Source organism: Brienomyrus brachyistius, chromosome 2 (genome assembly GCF_023856365.1).
Source record: "Brienomyrus brachyistius isolate T26 chromosome 2, BBRACH_0.4, whole genome shotgun sequence".
NCBI classification, from domain to species: domain Eukaryota; kingdom Metazoa; phylum Chordata; class Actinopteri; order Osteoglossiformes; family Mormyridae; genus Brienomyrus; species Brienomyrus brachyistius.
Window position 1 is genome coordinate 8,853,406 of NC_064534.1, and position 20,352 is coordinate 8,873,757.

General features: G+C 43.1%; 1 protein-coding gene across 2 annotated transcripts in view; it reads right to left on the minus strand.

The window, feature by feature from the left end:
* Nucleotides 1–20,352, minus strand: part of LOC125726650 (matrix metalloproteinase-17-like) — a 33,239-nt gene that overhangs the window by 2,810 nt on the left and 10,077 nt on the right. Inside the window, exons 2-9 of one of the 2 annotated variants that reach the window (XM_049002994.1) lie at nt 11,347–11,479; nt 10,689–10,824; nt 7,004–7,290; nt 3,747–3,923; nt 2,056–2,155; nt 1,519–1,603; nt 757–916; nt 27–284 (exon numbers count right to left, since the gene is read on the minus strand). In XM_049002994.1, coding sequence (XP_048858951.1) covers nt 27–284; nt 757–916; nt 1,519–1,603; nt 2,056–2,155; nt 3,747–3,923; nt 7,004–7,290; nt 10,689–10,824; nt 11,347–11,479 — 1,336 coding nt within the window. The remainder of the gene's footprint in view (nt 1–26; nt 285–756; nt 917–1,518; nt 1,604–2,055; nt 2,156–3,746; nt 3,924–7,003; nt 7,291–10,688; nt 10,825–11,346; nt 11,480–20,352) is intronic. The other variant, XM_049003002.1, reaches the window with a different exon arrangement.

Below are 20,352 nucleotides of genomic sequence, written 5' to 3' on the forward strand. Positions count from 1 at the left end.
TCGTCCGTCTCATTGAAGTCCCTCACCATCGGACCAGCGTGTGGCGTCGTCCAGCTGTGCTGGGATCCCCTTCCACAGCATGCTGTCCTTGGGGTAGCCCAGGTCCATCCGATGCAGGTAGTCGTCATAGCGCCAATATTGGTCACCCTTGAAGAAGTAGGTCTTGTCATTGTGCGGCCAGACGAAGGCGGCATCCACACCCTCCGTGGGCAGGCCGAAGTCACTGATTGGTCGGGGATAGCCCTCCTCCACGTTGTTGTCCTTGAACACCCAGTAGTTTAACCCTGAGAGTGTGCGTAAAGGGTCAGTAGACAGACACAGGAACACTTAACAAAAAGACACGACAACAAAGACCATTAAGTTGAACTTTTCTGAATACTCCTATAGCTAACAAATAAGAGGTACTTAATACTACTTTCATTTGTTGCTCACAACAGTTAAGGGCATCGGAGGGTATGAATAGATTCAGGGGGACGACTGCTATAATACATCAAATTATAAGTTAGACTCTTGGGAAACAATGAATGGCCAATTCTACTGTGCGGAACCCTCCCCCTCCCCCCCCCCACAACGAATGTTATGGTTATGCCAGTGGGGGTGGGGGGAGGAGGGTGAGGTGACAGTTTTGGGTATAGAATTTCTAGCTATGCCTCTGCTAACAGACAACCATTACTGCCTGAATAATTAGCGAAACTGGTTTATATTCAACCTGTCGCATTGTCCGAAAGTACTAGATCCATTGAATCCTTCCAGTACCTTTAAAGAAGACGATCTTGTGGTCCCTGGGCCTCTCGTACACAGCGTCTACGCTGTCCAGGGTCGTAGGCAGGCCCCTCCAGAACCGGTGGATCTGGGCTGGACGCAGGGACACCAGATGTTTCTCCCTCGTCAAGCGCCAGAAGTACTTCCCTAGGAGACCGGTGGAAAGCAGACAGTGCACCGTTCACTACCAGTCACTACAGTGCACCATTCACTACCAGTCACTACAGTGCACCGTTCACTACCAGTCACTACAGTGCACTGTTCACTACCAAGTGTTTATTTTTTTTCTTTCGTTAATACTGCCTCAAGAAGTAAACAAGAGAAGGACATAAAATCTCCTGGGTAAACACAGTGAAATCCTGGTTCACTGGGAGCTGTATGCTCAGCCACAGGTCAGGTGGAAGCTGCAGTGTTGTTCAGAGGTGGGAGGGATGTTTGGAAGGAGAATCATTGCTAAAAACAAACCAGCAGGACCAATAACTGCTGTATCCATGGGGAATAGGCCTGTTTGTCTGTGGGTGGGTAATGTGGGGCGGGGTGGCTTTTAATAAATCAAGAGTTACTCAAAAGCCAATATGTAGCCAGAATGCTTTCTGACATTTTTTTCCTCTCGGTATCAAGTTACCAGCTTGTTAATTAAAGCAAAGAGGCAGCTTTATGGATAGCAAACCCTGAGGCAGCTCTGTGAAAGCGTGCAGATGAGAAGCAGGAAGTAGCCGCCAATGCCAGTGCTGCTCTGCCTTTTGCCACAGATTTACCTTTAAAGAAGAAGGCCTCTCCCCGAATCTGGGCTACCGCGTCAAAGTGAGCGCTACATCTGTCCGGGATGTCACTATCAGGCCTGCAGAAGGGCAGAGTTGGGTGGAAAAGGTGTGAGTTTAATGCTGCTTGCTTGATAAGCAAGGAGCTGCAAGTGTATTTATGTTTGCGTGTCTGTATCTGTGTTAGGTGCAAAGGTGCATTACACGGTTCTGGCTGGTGGAAGTGTGTGCATGTATGTGATCAGTGTACAGTAATAACGGCCAAGTGAAACTTTTTCTGTAGTTTTTGACCCCACTAGATGGTTCTTCTGGGGCATGAATTGAGACCTTTTTCAGTAACGAGCATACGGGTGTTAGAAAATACAACAATTGGTTCATGAATCTTCTTAGCCATCACTAGTGTACAGAGATAAATTTATAGCAACAGTAAGGCAATGGTTGAGTCACTCCTTGACCTTGAATGACGACCTGTTCAGAAATCAGGCTCTCTCTCCAGTGCCCCAGAGGGTCTGGTGGCAAGACACTAACTCACAAGATAGTGGACCTGTTTTCAGGGAGATCCAGCAGCACTGGCTGGTCGGAACCGTGGGAGGTGTCTGGCTGAGCCGTGTGAGACACTGAATCTCTCACGCCTGGGGAAAGACAGAATTGAGAATGAGAAGGTGCCGTGACTCATGGGTACAGACAAAGCAAACGTTGGAGACACTGTTCACGAATGCTCTCCGTGAGTGCACACCAGGCAGGACATAAAAAATGTGTTGGACAACAGGCGCAATCCCTTCAGGTTCACAGCGTCACTAAATCTCCGAGGAATCATGCCAGACTTAATTAGAGTTGTATATCGGCCCGATTCTTCCTCCTTGAGATGATGCACAGTACGTATAGAAGACATATATGTGAGCCCCCAGAGCAAGAGTGGATGGCTTAACAACTGCTGTTTGTTCTTACAGGAGGGGGGGGGGTCCCAATTTCATCAGTCACTGCAAAATCTTTTTGCACCTCTGAAAAACATAATTGTAACTAATTGTCAAAGAATCCCATAAAGACAACTCTTTCTATTAAATTGGCATCAATGGCAGGTCACCAATAGCTCTCCAGTTGTTCCCTGTAATGGATGAGTATTTTTCGGAATATTTCATACATCGACGCATATTATGGACGGTCTCTGGTTATTGCGAGAAGGCACAGCGAACGACAAACCGATTCTGTTAAACCGCACGAGCATGCCAGCGTGCAGCAAACAAGATCCTGAAGACTGGCTGTCAATAAAAGCCACGTTTCTGAGATGTACCAATGAGAGGCATTTAGGATAGAGTCTGTAATACTGTTGTCAAAAGCAATCAAAGGCAGACACCAAAACAATCAGAAACAGACACACAAGCAATCAACTGAAGAACAGGCGCATATGTTAGTACAATGGAATTTATTCAGCAAGAGCCAGATCAGACAATCAAGGATGTCAATGACGGCCCGTTCACCAGCAAGCTGTGCTGTATGACAGCATGCCACTTCTCTCATCCCACTGCCACCACCTCCGCGGCCTCCTGCCTGAACGGGGATGGCATCACAGGCCGTGCCACACATCTACTGGCAGATATGTAAGCTTTAATCACACTTGATGGAAGCTCAAAACCTGCACCCACAACTCCTACATTACATCTACATAAGTACGCGTAGCACATTGATTCAAGGCAGCGCAAACTCCCTCCTTAAGGTTCCTGTACATTTTTGGTATTCTGATTACTTTCATGCAATTGATTTTACAATAAAAATCATTAAGCAAGAATACATATACTGTAGGAAGCACTAGGTTTTCATTTATTCCATCTTGCGCTCCCGTGAAACACATAGACACAGAGTGAATGTTGGAGTCATAGGAGAGTGTCAGACATTATTCCAGCACCCCTAGAATAAGGTTTTGGTGTTACGATGATAAGAATCCTCTACCAGACACTTCATCCAAACTCAAAACACACCACCCTCAACAGATATATGGATATTGATGAATCTGAGAGCTTCTTACACTTGCTGCCACTAAGGATCATTCAGGTTCAGAAATCTTTCTTGTTAATTTTTTTTTTTAATAATTTCATTTTTCTGCATTAGTCTTTCATCTGCTACTATTCATTTACTGATAATGTAACGTAGACTTGGTGTTAGACAAAATATCAAACATCCGGAAATTTCTACAATGCCAAAACTACAGATAGTAAGTCCACTCACCGTAGAGTTGCCAGACGCGGACTTTATCCTCGTAGGGGAGGCTGTACTTGAGCGGGTCGCCCACAGGACCCTGGTAGTATGGCCGCATGATGGACTCCATGGCAGAGGTGTGCACCAGGCCGATGGCATGTCCAAACTCATGCACGGCCACCGCGAACAGGTCCATCCCGTGTGAGTCTGGGAGAGGAAGAGTAGACTTAGTGAAATATTTTTGTTTTGTTTCATGGACAAATATAAAAATAATCTGGTTAACTTGTGGGATATTAGTTTATAAACTGATGAGTACAGAATGGTACCACCCCTCCATGCCCTTAACACACATTTTGTGATGAGCTTTGTAAACTTTTGGGCACTGAAAAAAAAATGCATTTTACAACCGTGTAAAGACCATCTGACTCTAAGCTATGGGGCAGCTTAACATCAATGCAACAACTTGATAATAAATTATGCAAGGCTGTGTTCCAGTGAACTCAATACCTAGTGCCTGTTTACAAAAGGATCATGGCCAGGAGGATGCCCTCCCCTATTATGCAGGGAAATCTTGTTGTCTTCATTGCTAAGATGAACTGTTTGTTCCTTCTGCTCCTTTGCATGCACCTTTCTTCCTTCATCGTGACACTTTTGGAGCCAAAGAGAATATCACTATAAAGGCAGGAAGCAAGGAGATCTGCTGGTTACAGGCACCAGATAAAAAATGCCTGGAACACATTTGGTTATTGATTGTTACTGTGCAGCTAGATGTTTGCAATTCAGCACTTATCCAATCAAACCTGACTTTTTGCATTTACATCCTGTTTGGTTAATTTTACTCAGACTTTTTCCAGGGAACTGATTCGTATTGAAGGCTTCCTCTTGTTCATATGTCAAGATGACGTACCTACAGACATAACTCTGACTGTGAATCATTTTGAGTGCACCGCTTGTGACCGGTTTCATTATGTCGGAGGACTCAGATGCACTGTGAGATGCTGGCTGCTCTTTGTCAGTGCCGGCTTCCTGCGATTTTCTGTCCAGTGTGCCACAGTCCAGTAATCACTTTGACAGGAACAGTATAGACATTGTGGCATGATGATGACTGGTGTTCATGTTCAGTGTGCCTTACAATATAGCGTTACGTCACGTTAGAGAAATTCATCCCTATTCTCTTCATGGACAACTATGGGAATTCATCGGACTCTCTTTGATTAAAAAATACATCTCATGTCACTCTTCCTGGCAAACCACTTTGAAGAGGAAAATGTCTTTTTTATGTTGGGTGTATTAGATGCCAATAGGTGCTCAAAACACTGTATCCTTATAAGGAAGAAATGGCATATTTTTCCAACCCACTGGCTGAAGCACACGCACACACACACACACACACACACACACACACACAACACTCTCAGCTCATCACACGCCTTGCAATTAACGGGCATTCAACAAAACAAGCTGAAACTCCCTTATTGTTTCAGATCCAGTCAAGAACAATAGAAATCTGCATGTGGATATAAAAAAGTGAGGTGTGGGGGCCTCTCTAGTAAAAACACGGGAAAACGGAGTGAGATGTGACAGGAAACGTGTCCCTGTAAATCACAGCGGCCCGTCATCCCCAAAGCCCTGTTTGACAAAGTAGCCCTGAAGCAGCTGACGCGCAGCCGGCAAATTATTATCCTGCACACAGGGGACGACTCGGCGTAGAAAATTGACCAGACCGGAGCCCTTTCTCCTGAGCTCGTTCTGTCTGGGTTCCAGAGCTCACACTGTCGGGCCAATCGATAAATACTAAAAAAAAAATAAAAAAATGTCTATAGGCTCCGTGGAATTCCGTTTTTTCTGTTTTCGGAGGAGGAAACAGGGAAACAGCAGCCAGTCAACGAGTTGTTTTTATCAGTAAGTTTGTGAAGCAATTGAAGTGCATCTTCACAATCAATGCCATGAGTATATTTTCCTTGGGGGGGGTGGTGGTCAAAACTGAAGGAAAAAAAAATCATTGTAGTGAAAAAAAAATGTTCTTTAGTTTATCAGTGTCCAATGCAACATTTTCCCATAACTTTTCCATAAAACTGCTATCTTGTATATATCTCGTATATAAAGATTCATATAAACTAAACAATTTTCTTCTTGGAATTTTGTATTTTAATTTAAATCTGCCTCTTTGGATAGGTTGTTGTATCTGTATCTGGACTGTCTATCTTCCGCAGACGTAGGTTTACTATGGTGCTTTACTGCGGATTCTACAGCCAGTATGTAAAGAAAGGTAACAGATAATGTAGCAGTACACTCTTTCATGATGTATTAATTAACCAGAAATTGAGAGTTAGTTACGCACGGATCCCATGTTCGTTCATCATTAATCAATGGTAATGGTTCATGTATTTCATGTACATTTGTTCATGGTTTGTACTTGAGTAGTAAATGATGTACTAAGGTACCTGAAATGTTTTCTTCAATTGGACCTACAGTCACATGCTTGGAAAAAAGGAAACATGACACTGACTAAAATACTTTCTCAAAACGTGCCATTTAAAGTCAGGTTCCTGAAGGAATCAATTCATTCAAATGAATGTAAATAAAGTCTAATGAATTAATACATTTGTCTGGTTATTTTGTGCATGTAAACGCATGTTAACAGCGCTTTCAAGTGGCAAAGGAGATTTGAAATAAACAGCTACCATCAAAAGAGCAATGCAATACATTCGACACTCAGCAGTAATGTCGAGTACCAAGCATGTCTGTGGCAGCTCTGATTGCTCTCATTTTCTGTAGTTTGAACGTGAGGATTGGAAATTGGATAACATGTTATTATGGATAATAACAAAAGCAGCCAAGCACCATAAATCACTATACGGGGAGTATGATCTTGTAAGTACTTCCATATTTTTGTATTTGTAATGCAACGGACACTAAACTTTAAACACTCATAAATTAGCTAGCTAGCTAGCGTAGCTTCCCTTATGGCAGATAGTTAATGTAGCATAGCTTGGCCGCATCATGAGGCTTGACTGGCTGATTGACATGATATTACAGTCACGTTTTGTGCCTACTGTCATTTCAAGCAAAGTCACACGAACACGTATTAGCTAGTTGAGTGACTTACCTACGAGATGCTACATCCTGTCTGCAATTTGGCCCAAATGGGCCAATGACAGGCCAATCACCTCGCCCAACATCTGTTATACTCATCTCGGACCATCATTTATGTCCAACCCTGGTCTACATTAAAAGTCGTCTACATTAAAAGTAGATCAAAACTCTGTCAATGTTGAAGTCCTCACCTGGAGACCTGAAAGTCCAGGCCTCATCATTGTCAAAGTGAACATCTCCAGCGGTGACACGCTCCCCTGGGTAGAAGGCGTGCGCCACAGTGCCTCCGGGCCCATCGAAGGGGTACCCATCGTTGTGGTCGGCCTTCGTGAAGTCGATCTGTATGTCTGCCTGGCTGCCCGCCACCTCGTGGAAGTCGAGAGGCGCAATGTCGCTCCACACCTTCAGGGCGTAGTACATCAGGGCTCGCACCGTGTCCCTCCCCAGCAGGTGAGACTCCTTGGGGAAAGTGCGGATCCTGCATGGGGAGTCAAGAAAGAGAGAAGCCCAGGTACAAAGAGACAAGATAAGCAACACAGCCTTGTTTTCTAAAACGTTAGTAGTATTCTGGTACCAAAGAAACTCTAAGCCACGTAGTCTACAGTTATCCAAGGTGCAAGTGGCCTAAATGTTTTAAATAAACATAGAATTCAGTCTTGTACTCCTGTGTCTGCAAGCGCAAATGAAGTTATGAGGTAGCAGACTGCCACTTACAAGCATTTTCCCCTTCGGGAGCCAAGGGCTGCTTCCGACTGTTACAGAAACATAAGGAAAATTCAATTTCCGGGGCCTTTCTACCACTGTCCACTAAACTTGACTTTAGAGTCAAAAGCTTTTTATAAATTCAATATACAACCTTAGAGTAGGGTAACAGTATGCATTAGGAATTAATCTATAATGTTCTCTCCAAATCATATGGGAATATTTTGCTATATATTGAAGTGTATGTAATTATACCAAGTACGGTGCTACACTTAAGGGTAAATTCCAATCCAATTCTATGTTCCTAATAATAATATACAGCATATGAGCTTCTGCCCTGAGGAGTTGAGTCATTTGTGATCACCCTCTCTAGTGATATCTACTGTTTTAGTGGAACTTTTTAAAGGTTCGCTTTACACTTTACACAGCCTACAGGTGGAAGAGTAACATGAACTGGCCAGTTATTGGCACACAATTCATAGGAGGTGTGTGCAGATCATCAGTCCAAGTTGCAATGAGAACTTCGTGTGCCGGGGGACCTGGCCATTAAACTGAATTATAATTGAGGGAAAAGTCAATTATCTAGAACTGAACATCTACGTTTTCCTAAAATAGTTAAGATTAACTCCCTCCCTCTAGTGTTAACCTCTCAGTTAAACAATATTTCCTGGCATCTAGTAGGCGACATAGAGCCGAGTGGCATCTGTCAAGTTTATCGTTATTGAGTTGTATTAGAACCCTATTATTTTGACATTGTGGGGACCATTTTTCAGGTCCCCACACAGTTCTGTGAATGCAATCAGAAAACTAAAAATGCGCAAAGTCTCATATTTTGTTTGGTTACTTATGATTAATGTTAGGGCTGGGTGGGGGTTAAGCTTGTCATAGTTGGCGTTAGAACTGTCTATTCCATCACATTTCTTGTCTCCTTTCTAGTTTAAATGTATTCTGCATTTCGAACAATTTTTCAAAATTATTAACTGTATCATTGCTGACGGCTGATTCCTAACGTTTGACTGCCACTGGAGAAACAAATTAGAAGCACTCACTGTAACCCCAGGGTATCTTTATGATGGCTAGCTTTAAATGACAGTGAAAAGACAGTGAGCTACTTTGTGTCAGTGTTCTGCCAATTTGCGATGATCCACTTTTCCGGGGACAGCAGAGGATTTTTAGTATATAGCCAATTCCGTCATGAATATCTGCATATACTGCGGATCGCAATACTAAGGAAGACACAATAAACTGAGATCTTCTGCTCCAGAGACAAACATAGTTATACCTGGTTATCACTTGCTGAGAAAAACCGGGCAAGTACCGAAATACAAATATTTCAAACGCAGGCTGCTGTCATTTTCCCAATTGTTCTGGATTGAAATTCGATAAATGGGGTGAATTGCACTCCAGTGGAATTGATTAAAAGAGCAAAGCAGAGGCAGTCCGTGTCCAGTGGGAATATTTGATAATGTTATATACTAGGCATATGATACGTCTGTTCTCATCTGAAACCAACATATACAAAATTGTCACTTCAAAGCGTTTCCATGCATCACTGTGCAATCTTGATTACGGCTAATTATGTAACTCTTGATTCTGATATTAATTTAAATATTACTGCAGTTGACATTATTCTGTTTTAAGTAGCCTCTTTGTGGGAAGGTCCATAAACCTGAACAATGGAGGGTTTAAACCCAAGTGAAGTTTTTGTTCTTGACTGACAAAAAATCATGGATGAAACAAGACTTGCACTCAGGGGCAAAAAAATAGGCCAAACCCTAATTACACAAAATTAAGCTTTGGCCCATTTTCTCTCTGCCCAGGGGTATACAGTACTGTGCAAAAGTCATAGGCAGTCAAAGAAAATGATGTTTAAATTGTCTTCATGTTGCTGTGAAACTAAGATATTATGCTGTCAAAGTATGTTAGTCCTTTCAAAACGTCTCCTGAAGTCAGCATACAGTATAGTGTTCGCAGCGACCATCCAACACACCTGTGGCTGTTTTGACTCAATCACTATGACGGTATTATATGGCAAATCAATATCCCATAGAATTATTTAACAAAATTAACTTTATTAATTTTTAAGGAATACGTGGAATGGTGCCTCTGAGCAGAGGCTTGGGAACCGAAGTGGTGTTCATCTACCATGCAATTCAATTCAGGACAGATTCAATTCTTGTTAGTTTATTGTTACTGATAATTTGCATATATTCTAAAGTTAAATAGTTGGTTTTTTTTTTAGCAAATGCACATTTACTACCCAGATAAATAGGTTTAACCATTTTCTTTGACTGCGTAGGACTTTTTCACAGAATTGTAACTATTACAGATATTTTGACAGGAAACGAGATTCTGTGCTCTGGGGCCCAACAAGACAAGTTCTGGTAGCCGTAAAGGAGGGGCTCAGACTGCTCTGAGAAGATCCTGTTTGCTCTGCGCCAGCTGAATCTGCTATGTGCTGTGCAAGATCCTCTCAGATCTCTGCTTGTTGATATTGTGCCGGGACACACTGCAGTGAGGACCTTCACCGAGGGCCCGTGTGCTTGCATCTGTCTGATTGTGTACATGTTACTGAAACTAAATGATTCATTATCTGCCTTTTGCACCAGTTCAAGTACAGGTACACTGGGATACTTATGCATATATGCCTCTTCCTCCCAATGTGTCACAGTATCTATTAGAGGACCAGCAGAAGTGGGGATGGGAGTCAAACACACAACTAGCATCACACTGACAATATGAGAAATATATCTCAGGATTAAATTTTCCTGGGTGGTCAAAAATTGTCTGCCTTCCAGAAGCAGGCTGCTATTAGACTCTCAGACTTTCATTTATAAATACAAAAGACAAAAGAGAAGGAACTTCTTCTTTTTCCAAAACAGAATCTGATTAGTTGATATAAAATCGATGATGCTAAAATCTATTCCAGGCTTCATTCTGGACACCCAGATGCACAGCAACAGTTTGATGATTTTCAACTATTTTCCTTTCCACTGCTTTGTCTACCCGTCGACACCTTAACAGGAATTTAAGGTGGGAAATCCAGATGTAAATCCAGATGTACTTGTCAGTTTATTTGAAAGTTTATGACAAACAAACGTCTTTCGGCTATGGCATGTGGTGAAGAAGGGATATGAAGTGGGATCTCCCATAATGCACTGCACTCCAGGATACCTCCAGGACAGGTGCCTCTTGCTCCACTTGGTCTGGGAAGGTAGCGTGCGTCTCCTCCGCCTCAGAGGTGACTCTGACTGCGAAAGGTCAGGTAGAGAGCAGCGCGGGGTCTTCATCAGGACCAGGGTCTCTTCATCTGAAGATGAGATGTTCATTGATATAGAGTCATAAAGAAAGACAAGCAAAAATACAGTCCAACATTCACATAAACATGTATAACTGGATATGCAAAATATATAGAAAACCCCCTAAACACACCAAGTAAAAAATATGAAACAAACACAGACAAACACTCAGATGTGTACACTGACCTGCACTCATATCTTTGTGGATACAGTCCATTCATTTCTATGGGCAAAACCCTGATCCGCACAATGACAAGCTTAGCCCCTACCCAGTCTTAACCTTAAGCAATTATAATCAAACAAGTTTTTTGGCTCTTTTTAGTTTTTTGATTGCAATCACAGATTTTTATAAAATTGAATTTCCCCATGTAGGGACATTTGATCACCACAATGTAATCTATATCTGACCCACAAAAACGCATATAGATATACATACAGATTTCAGTATTTTTTCATAGTCTGTATTGAATATGTGGACATACACACAGAAACATGCCACACACACACAAACACACACACGCACACATACTGACCCAACACCCCCGTTTCCTCCAGACCGCCAAACTTCTGCATGGCTTTAATAGCTTTGGTCAGAGCCTCCTTGGTCTGCAGCTGTCCTGTTACAGGGTCTGGGGGTGGGAGGTACCCAAACTTGCTCAGCCAATCCTGTGAGAGCAGATTACCGTGTCAAAAAAAGAACGTCCTGACCGGCTCCTCCTACACCCTTTGTTTTTTCGGGCCCCGTTTTTATGTTTAAACCTGAAGACAAACTTTGTCCTGCAATAGAGTGGATGTGGACTGTACTCCATGCTACCACTGTCAGTCCGGGGACTACAGACATTTCCTTGTACAGTATATTCAGTCTACCAGCTGTGTGATCATATTCCATTAGGCAAATGTATAACCACAAAACCTGTAGGAGATAGTTAAAGGAATTTACTCTTTGAGTTCTTTCACATCTCTCACCGGATGATATTACAGTTCTCACGTTTCTCATCCATCAACACCCACACACGAAGCAGAGCTTGATGGAGCTCATTTGCCTGCACACCAGTTTAGAGGCTGAACCAAGAGTCAAGTCAGGGCCATGCAGCAGCACCTGGTGGAGCCAGATGCTGGGGACAGTTTGGTCAGTTGTTTTCAGCTGAGTCGATGCTTTTTGGATCATCTAATGGACGCCATCAGAAAGACATAACCGGTGTCCTGTCATGCAGCCAAACCGGACGGCAGGAAAAACTGTTAACTAGATTGCATTATCTCTGAGGCCTCCAAGTCAGACAGTCAGAAGTGGCCGGCCTTCCATCTGGAAGACCTGTGCAATCACATTTCTTCTATACACACTCTCAAAAGAGAAAAGAATAGAAAAGAAAAACATTAAGGAATGTTAAAGGCATTAGTGGTTCAGCTAAAAATCACCAAGACATGGATGGTATAAAGGATCTCTCAATCAAACAGGAGCGGCACACAGTTAGCTCATCATTTGGATGTACTCCATTTATCCTCAAACTGTCAGTCCTCCCTCCTTAATTACTGGCAGTTGAGAAAGTCGCCTCTCTTGGAATTTGCTTAAGTGTGAGCGCAGCCAATCGATACTGCGAAGGATCCCGCGGGAATCGGCTGCCTAATGGGGAATTCGTGAAATTTGCTTTGGGCACCAATATTTCCAGATTTAAAGTGCGCCTCTCGAAAATCACTGCCTGAGCTCAAGCCCATCCAGTTCATTAACCGACTGGATGGAAGGTTATGATGTCAAACATATCCAGGAGAGGTCAAATGGATGGCTTATGCGGCGAAACCTGCACAGACAAGAGGTTAATTCAAAAAGTGGGAAAATTTGCATTTTTATACACTTCTGGGCCACAGAATTCCAGAGAGATTATAGAATGAAAGGAATCTCATTTTCAGCACTAATTGTCAATCAGGTGGGTGGCAAGAAGGCATCTTTTGGTGTTTATTGTGTTTGTTTTTGGGAGGAACTCTGGTTCCTCGAAGCATTTTCCCTTCGCCGTTGACACTGAGAACTGAAGCTGGGCTGGTCTTAAGCCCTTTAAAACAGCAGCAATAATCTTCCACGGAGATCAGAGTCTCGGTCTCATTCCCTCGGATCCCAGCAAGCCAGCAGGAAAAGCAGGTGCGATCCGTTACACACTAAGATCACGCCTGTGATGCTTTCTGGCAGCCTTGCACTGGCAACAGCAGGCGGCAGCGCAGAAAGCAATGTGTCGCACAGGATGCAGCTGTGCAGTTAACATTCGCACTTTATCCTGGGAAAACAGAGAGTCAGAGATGACATAAGATGCGAGGAAAAGTCGACACATCCTACGGAACAAAGTGTGACTTCCAGGGACGAAAAAAAAAATATGGCATGAATCGCATCTGTCTTCTGTAGCCTCCATTACACTCTGCTAATATTCTACGGGTCACAGGGAGCAGAAAAAGACACACAGAATGAATCTTTTTCAAGATATTGTTCCTTTTCAGGTAATTGCAGCAGTGGGGGAACTTAGATCCTGATAAGCAGCTGAGAAACAGTGAAATTTGCCAGGAAATCATCCGAGGGCTTAAGCTGTGTTGTTTAATGGGAGGGAGGTCATAGGCTGATCCTGGGTCTTAATGAGAAACGTCTAAGTGAAATGCTTTGAAGAGTTCCACAGCAGGATACCGTGAGTGGGGTTACATGAAAATAGGAAGAGTGACAGAGGATTACAAGGCTGTTCGCGGCGCAGTGAAATTCAAGGGGATCCAGCCCTACAATGAAATGACATAGTGAGTCTCTCTTCTGCCCACCCTGCAATGGAGAGGGGCGGTGGGTGGGCTGAGTGTAAGGGTGGGATGGGGTTTATCGGGCCAGACTGGTCATGACTGCATGCTCCAGGTTCTCCTGTACTCAATAAGTAGTTTGAAGATAGGTAGGTGTATAGATGAGATTTAAATGTCCTTGATGTGTGGGACCATACGTGAAATAAAAATCACATGATTTGATATAACAGTACAGGCAAAATGGGTCACACTGCAAATGACAATTGATTGATTAAAGTGCCGGTATAAGTAATATGGTTTCCTTGAAGGAAAGCTAAATCGCTGCTAAGAACAGAAATCAGATAGACTCGTATCTGTGTCTTTGATCCAGCCGTTTCAACTCTGGAAAGGATGCTTGTTTTTTTAATGCAGGAAATCGCACTGCACATGATGAACGAATTCATAACAACAAACAAATATCACTTGAATCATTTCCGGTTCTATCCAATTCCGCAGACGCACTAGCACCTCCGCCAGCCGTTACTCTGGCATTTGTGGGCCGGCATAATCAGTGGTGAATCTAATCAGCTTCCCCACAATGGCCGACGCCCGGCAGATGCCGCCAAACCCAGCTTTCCGCTAACGCTGTGATCTGATTAGCCGGTGTAGAAATTGGTTGTGGAAATTAGTTCTGAACGGGTACTAAGCCAATGTCCTTTGCACACCCAGGCCTAACGACTGAAATCTGATTAACGGGGAGCTTCTATTTGTTGCATGATGAAAATGGATTATTGAAAGCGGCAAAAAGTAAAAGGGAAAGTAACAATTTGGTCTTTCTTTATTGGGAACCCATGAAGCAATATGCAGCTGTACGATAAATTCAGGAAATCATAATGGTGCTTTTGGGTGAGATGGCGGCTCTATGGGCTGCACTGTAGCCCCTTAAGGCTGAATGTTTCCATGTCGACCTCCCACTCTGTGTGATTGTGGAGCTTAGACGTTATCGTAGTGTTTGCACAATACCCCCCCCCCCCCCCCCCCCCAGATATTTGGCTTGCCTCCTCCAATCCCAAATGATGCAGCTACTGTATGTGTGATTGTAGTTCAGGCATCTTTGTATTACCTAGGACAGGCTTTAATACCCCAACCAGCATACATGGCTGGAAATTGGTTGGAAAATGTATGTATACTTTGCGAAACATACTGAAGATAGGGATATTTCAGGGGACTTACAATACCTATCTGTATCATCTTATTGAGTATAAAGCAATTTCACTGTGTATTACAGAAAGGAAGTGTCCGAAAGCAAAAGGCCTGGCCCTCATCAGTTTATGCTATGCTGATTTAAGAGAGCAAAGCAGTAATTTTTTTTATGTTACTCCGGTTGTCTACTCATCTCGTTTTAAAGGTACCAGTTCAATCACCCATTCCATTCTACAGTGAGCAGTGACACCTTAAGAGTGACTTGTGGGTCCACTCCCCATCGGATGGGCCAGGATTTCCCACAAATTTACAAGATTCTACGCCTCTGGGTCAGTCAAGCTCAGTTACCAGCCAAAAAGGGGGCTTTGAAACACGGGGAAGCCCCTCTACACACCTGGATTTCACCGTACTCAGTATAAAGCCAGTCTTCTATGTGTCCAGGTGAGTCCAGCTCTCGTCTCAAAAGTGCCAGGGAGACTGCCTTTGTTTCAGCCCATGCCCGGAGTAGTGAGGTACTTGGGCTGCCTCTCCAAAACATCCCACTCGACCCATTCCTGCCTCCGATCCCGAAGAGAGTCTTGTCTTAAACTTCACCCAAAAACCTCCACAACCTCTCTGTGTTTTACAGGACGCCTTAGAAATTCACAGACAGGCTGTTCATCGGGACTAATGTCACAGTGGGAAGTCGCTCGGGTCTCACAAGACACAGGCACACGTCAGAAAGCTACATCATCGCATTGTCAAGCAGATCATACAGACTTACATCACTGCATCGCTATTCAGATTACACAGATTTAAATCATGACATCATCCCTCTGCCAGACCGCAAAACTACGGCTGCAAGTTCGCCGCGGTCTCAGCAGAGATCCGCTGGCGTTAACTGACAGCAACGCGTCTGAAACCCCTCTTGTATTCTCGGCTTCTCACATACAGTAGCAGGAAGTGTTTTCACGCCGAATGGGGGTGACAGGGGCAGGTTAGCACCGTGCAGCAAACTAGCTGCTGCCTTCTCACGTGATCCCACCGTTTCAACACAGTCTTGAGTCGGCTTTAATGCGACAGAAACACTGTCAGGACATTAGACCTGTGCTGCCTGGTTCGTCCAATGCGAGCATTAAAGGCATCCTCAGCAATATGATAGGTTAATGATAGGGTGGTCGCAGTGGCTCAGTGGAGAAAGATGTTTGTTTGGCTGTTAGATGAGATTTCCAGCAGCAAATGGAAAAAAAAACAGCACACGGTGTCATCTCCTCATCAGAAGTGAGTAGCGGCTCAGTTTAAAAGTGACTGAAGAATGAATCCACAGACTCCCAGAGCCTCACATTAATTCACTCCCTCCATCCTCCCTGCAAACTGTACAGAATGGAAAAGGAGTAGAAAGTAAAAAAAAAAAGAACTTCCACAGTGGGAATGAAATATGGATAAAGGAACTAGGGTCTCCAAATTGCCCTTGTGAATGTCTGTCAGCATCCCATCCTGGAAGCCCCCTCAGAAAAGGACATTGTGCCGGATTTTGGGTCTACTAAAAAAATTACATCATTTCAAGATAGAGGTACACATTAATTCAAAGCTTTCATAATTAATGCTATTTCCTGAAGGTAATTATCTGAAGTGGCATTCAATTGAGTTTTATTAATGAGTCTTTAATTAGAATAATAAAGTTTGTGTTTTTCAGGAATTATCCAGTACATGGTTGTAGAAATAACAGGACAATGGATAACAAAGATGCAAGCAATTTCATGAACTATCCGAGAAGGTGTCGCACGCTTCACAATGAATGTGAAATACCCCAAAACTATGACAGTATCACGCAGAGAGTTAACAAACTAATTACCGGTCCAACAAAGAGGTTCAAAGACAAAAACATCTCTATATGTAAATTTCTCCTACTCTTTTCTCTACGGATAATGACCATTCTCAGCAATAACTTAAATCTCTTCATCATTATATTGTAAAGCCCACTAGACAGAAATAGCCGGTGAGGTCCCCACAAGAAATTAAATCAACCAAGAAAAAAGAAAATCAAAAATTAACTGAAAACTGTGATGTCTCATCTTGAATGGCCCCTCTTGTTTTGTGTCCGGTCGCTGGTGTTGCTATGCTTGGGATTATTTTGTTATTTTGAAATCTTCTGTAGTCCAAGAACTATGACTTACAGGCAGCAATGCGGTGACCTTTGTGTGACTCGCATCCTCTTGTCCTGAAATAACCTCAAGCTGACGAATACAAATGAACAGAGAATCCCCCCCCCCCCCCCTTGCACCCCCACAGCTGCGACACCCCGGCTGAACCCAATGAATGAGCGAGGGGATTGTACTGAGAGCTCTGGAGAAGGGGGTGTGAGGGTAGGGTGTGGCTAATGTGTTTCATTTAACAGTTGATGAAAACACAAAGACCGTCCATCACACATGTGAAACACGGCACCCGTAATCTTTGAGCCCAAGGGTCTGCTTCTCAAAGAGATCCTATTTACCTTGCTGACACTTGCCTAACAGCAGGATCTGTCAAACATACCACAATATTTTATTTATACGCCAACATCATAATTAAGCGGTTTAGAGAACTTTGGCCAGCTTTTAAACCTATTGAATGATGCTTTGACAAAGTCCCATTACTGTCCTACATCAGGTCGTGACGCCGATCAACAATCAAGACAAAGCTTCTGCAGGAACTTCTGTGCTACAGTTTCATGCTGTAATTAATGGTTGACAACATGCATAATAAAATAATGTACCCACAATGCTGAAAAAATGGCACGGGAGAACGATTTCCTGCGTGGAAGCTAAACTAAAAACGCCCCGTCTCCTTGAATCACTTTACCGATTATTCTGTTGAGTGAAAACACAGGCGTCAGGGCAGCTGTCACCACATTAATGGCTGCTGTGAAAAACCAGCAGTAAAACTGTTGTGAAAAAGATCAGCGAAGCCTTGCCAAAGCAAGGAGATGCAGGACACTTAGGAGATCCATAATGCAGCAGGATTACTCCCTGGGATCAGTAAAGGTTATCTTATATTATCTTAGCTCATCTTGTCTTATCTTTGGTTGTCTTATCTTATCCTAAACAGGATTTGCATCTGTAGCCAAAACCTCTGCTGGTTCAATCCACGTCCGGCTCCTTTACACACCTGAGAAAATCACATGAACTGAGCTGCTTCATGAAATACAGAAAAAAAAAATCATTCGAAAAGCTGAGCAGTGAAACCGTAACTGTCAGATAAATTAATCACCTCGTGAAAGCACTGTCAGAAACTACACAGCATAGCCGCAGAAATACAGAACCACAGTTCCTATGTAGCTCCCAGTTGTCTGCCTTGAATATCTATCATGTCAAAGCATTCTCCACCTTCACACCTAACATCAGCTCAGAAGGACAACTGTTCATCACGGATAGGGTGCCTCGCAGCCTCCATGTCTTGCATCCTGCCAAATCCAAAACACAGATGAGGAAGCCAAGAGACTTCGGCCTCGTCATTGCTGCATGTATATTCTCTTTCATAATATGAATTCATATGCCTGCTTTTTGGCCCAACGAAAGGTAATAACTTCAGCTTAAAACAGTGCTCAGTCACATGATCCCAGTCCTTCCTGCACGGTCCATTTCTCAGGATTGTTGATAAGGTCTCATAGCAGAAGCCCTATTTGCATTTAGGGGATGTATTCTGGTGAAACGACAGTTTTTTTTTCCTCAGGTCTGACTGCCAGGATGCTTAATGATGATGCCTGGGTTAAGACATAATTACATCATACATAGAGAACCTCCGGAAGAGCACAGAAATCATGTATACTTCAAGGATTCTCTGAGATTATTTAGAAGTTCTCACTGATGAAATACTTATTTCATGAATATTTCTCCAAGACTCTTAACACCTTACAGGTCGTTTTTTTTTTTTGCTACAGGCAAATCACTTCTTCATAGAGGCAGAGGTAGGTGAAATTTTGATGAACTAATATGACCAGAGGTAGGGAAAATGTAACAGGATGTACTGTAAAGGAGGAACGTTCAGGCTAAAGACCTCTGAAATGGAATAAATGTAAAAATATCACTGAGATCAGCTAAAACATCAACGCAATGAACTTAAACTTGGCAGTGCTCCACACTGACCAATAAAAATATTTCTTAAGCAACCAGACTTCATCTTACCCCATAACCCTTCTGACTGCCCTTACTAATAACTAACATGTTAAGCAATCTTTGCTTGGGTTAGTTGTGTTTTATTAACTGAGGTATCTTTGGACTTACGTCTTACTGAACTATTTGAAAGGCAGTTCACAGACTACTGCAAAATGCCCTTAGTCTCCCACAGCTAGCAAAAGGTATATAACTTAGAAAGTAAATAAAAGCACTTAATCTGCGATAAGCAGGATTCCACTCAGGCTGAAGTCACACCTCTTCACTCCATACCAAGTGTTTCCTGTCGTCTTTTAATACAAAATCTCACAACAAAATGTTTTGGAGGTCAATGAGAAAAATGCCATTCTGAATGTCGCAGGGAAGAAAATGTATCTGAAAGCACAGTTTGCTCTTCCAAACATGAATGACCTTGCTGTTTTTCAACAGCTACGGCGCTTCTCCACTGCCACCAAGAACTGAGCCGTACCCAAGCCGCACCGTGTCAACATGGGCAGCTGAAAGCGTGACCAAACGTAGCTAATTGCGTCACCACCATCTGATTGGTCAATGTGCACGGATTTGCACGGATGTGCACGGTGTTTTGCATTTAGGGGATGTATTCTGGTGAAATGACAGTTTTTTTTTTCCTCAGGTCTGACTGCCAATATGCTTAATGATGATGCCTGGGTTAATACATAAATTACATCATTCTTATCTGAAGAAAGAAAGGACATATTCTTAAATTCTGCTAGTTGATGTTGACGTAAAACAGCAATTCTCACAGATGTGCTAGGAAATTAGCACATATTAAATTACGATGTTCACTGTGTGAATAATAAATAAACACGTCTTCGGTTTTACTTCGCTGTCGTTCTCCAAAACCTGGCAACAAACCCAAACCAGAACCTAGCAGTAACTGCACTGTAACTAGTCTCTCTTCACAGTACGACTCGGTTCCTGGATACCAGTGAAAAAGCACCATAAGAAGAAATAAACCAAGAGAATCAGTAATGATAATTACTAGAGGAGCGGAATCAAAGTGGCACTGAAATGTATGAGACAGACAGTCATTTCTCTCTGAAATCAGAGAGTAGAATTTTTCCTACAGTGTCGTATTTCATCCTGGTTGTTGTTGATATTGTGTGTTTTTTTTCCACACAGTTGGACAGGAAGCTGGGAGGTCAGGTGATGCTCCCTCTCACACCAGCTATTATAAAATGGGAGCCTCCATCAGGAAGTAGCAGTGTAATCATGCCTCACGTCGGTTTAACCACTCTACTCTTGTGGGTCCCCCTGGTACAGGAGCGTGACCTCAGTGACACACAATCGGTGATTAGCCCAAGATATTTTGCCTCTCGGTGGGGAGGGCATGGCCTCATGGGGCCGTGCAGGCCGGGCGGATGGGGATTACAGCTGACATGCTCTTATTCGCACTGGGAGAGAAAATGATTCCTGCCTGCTTTTGCTTCCCTTCATGAAATGCGC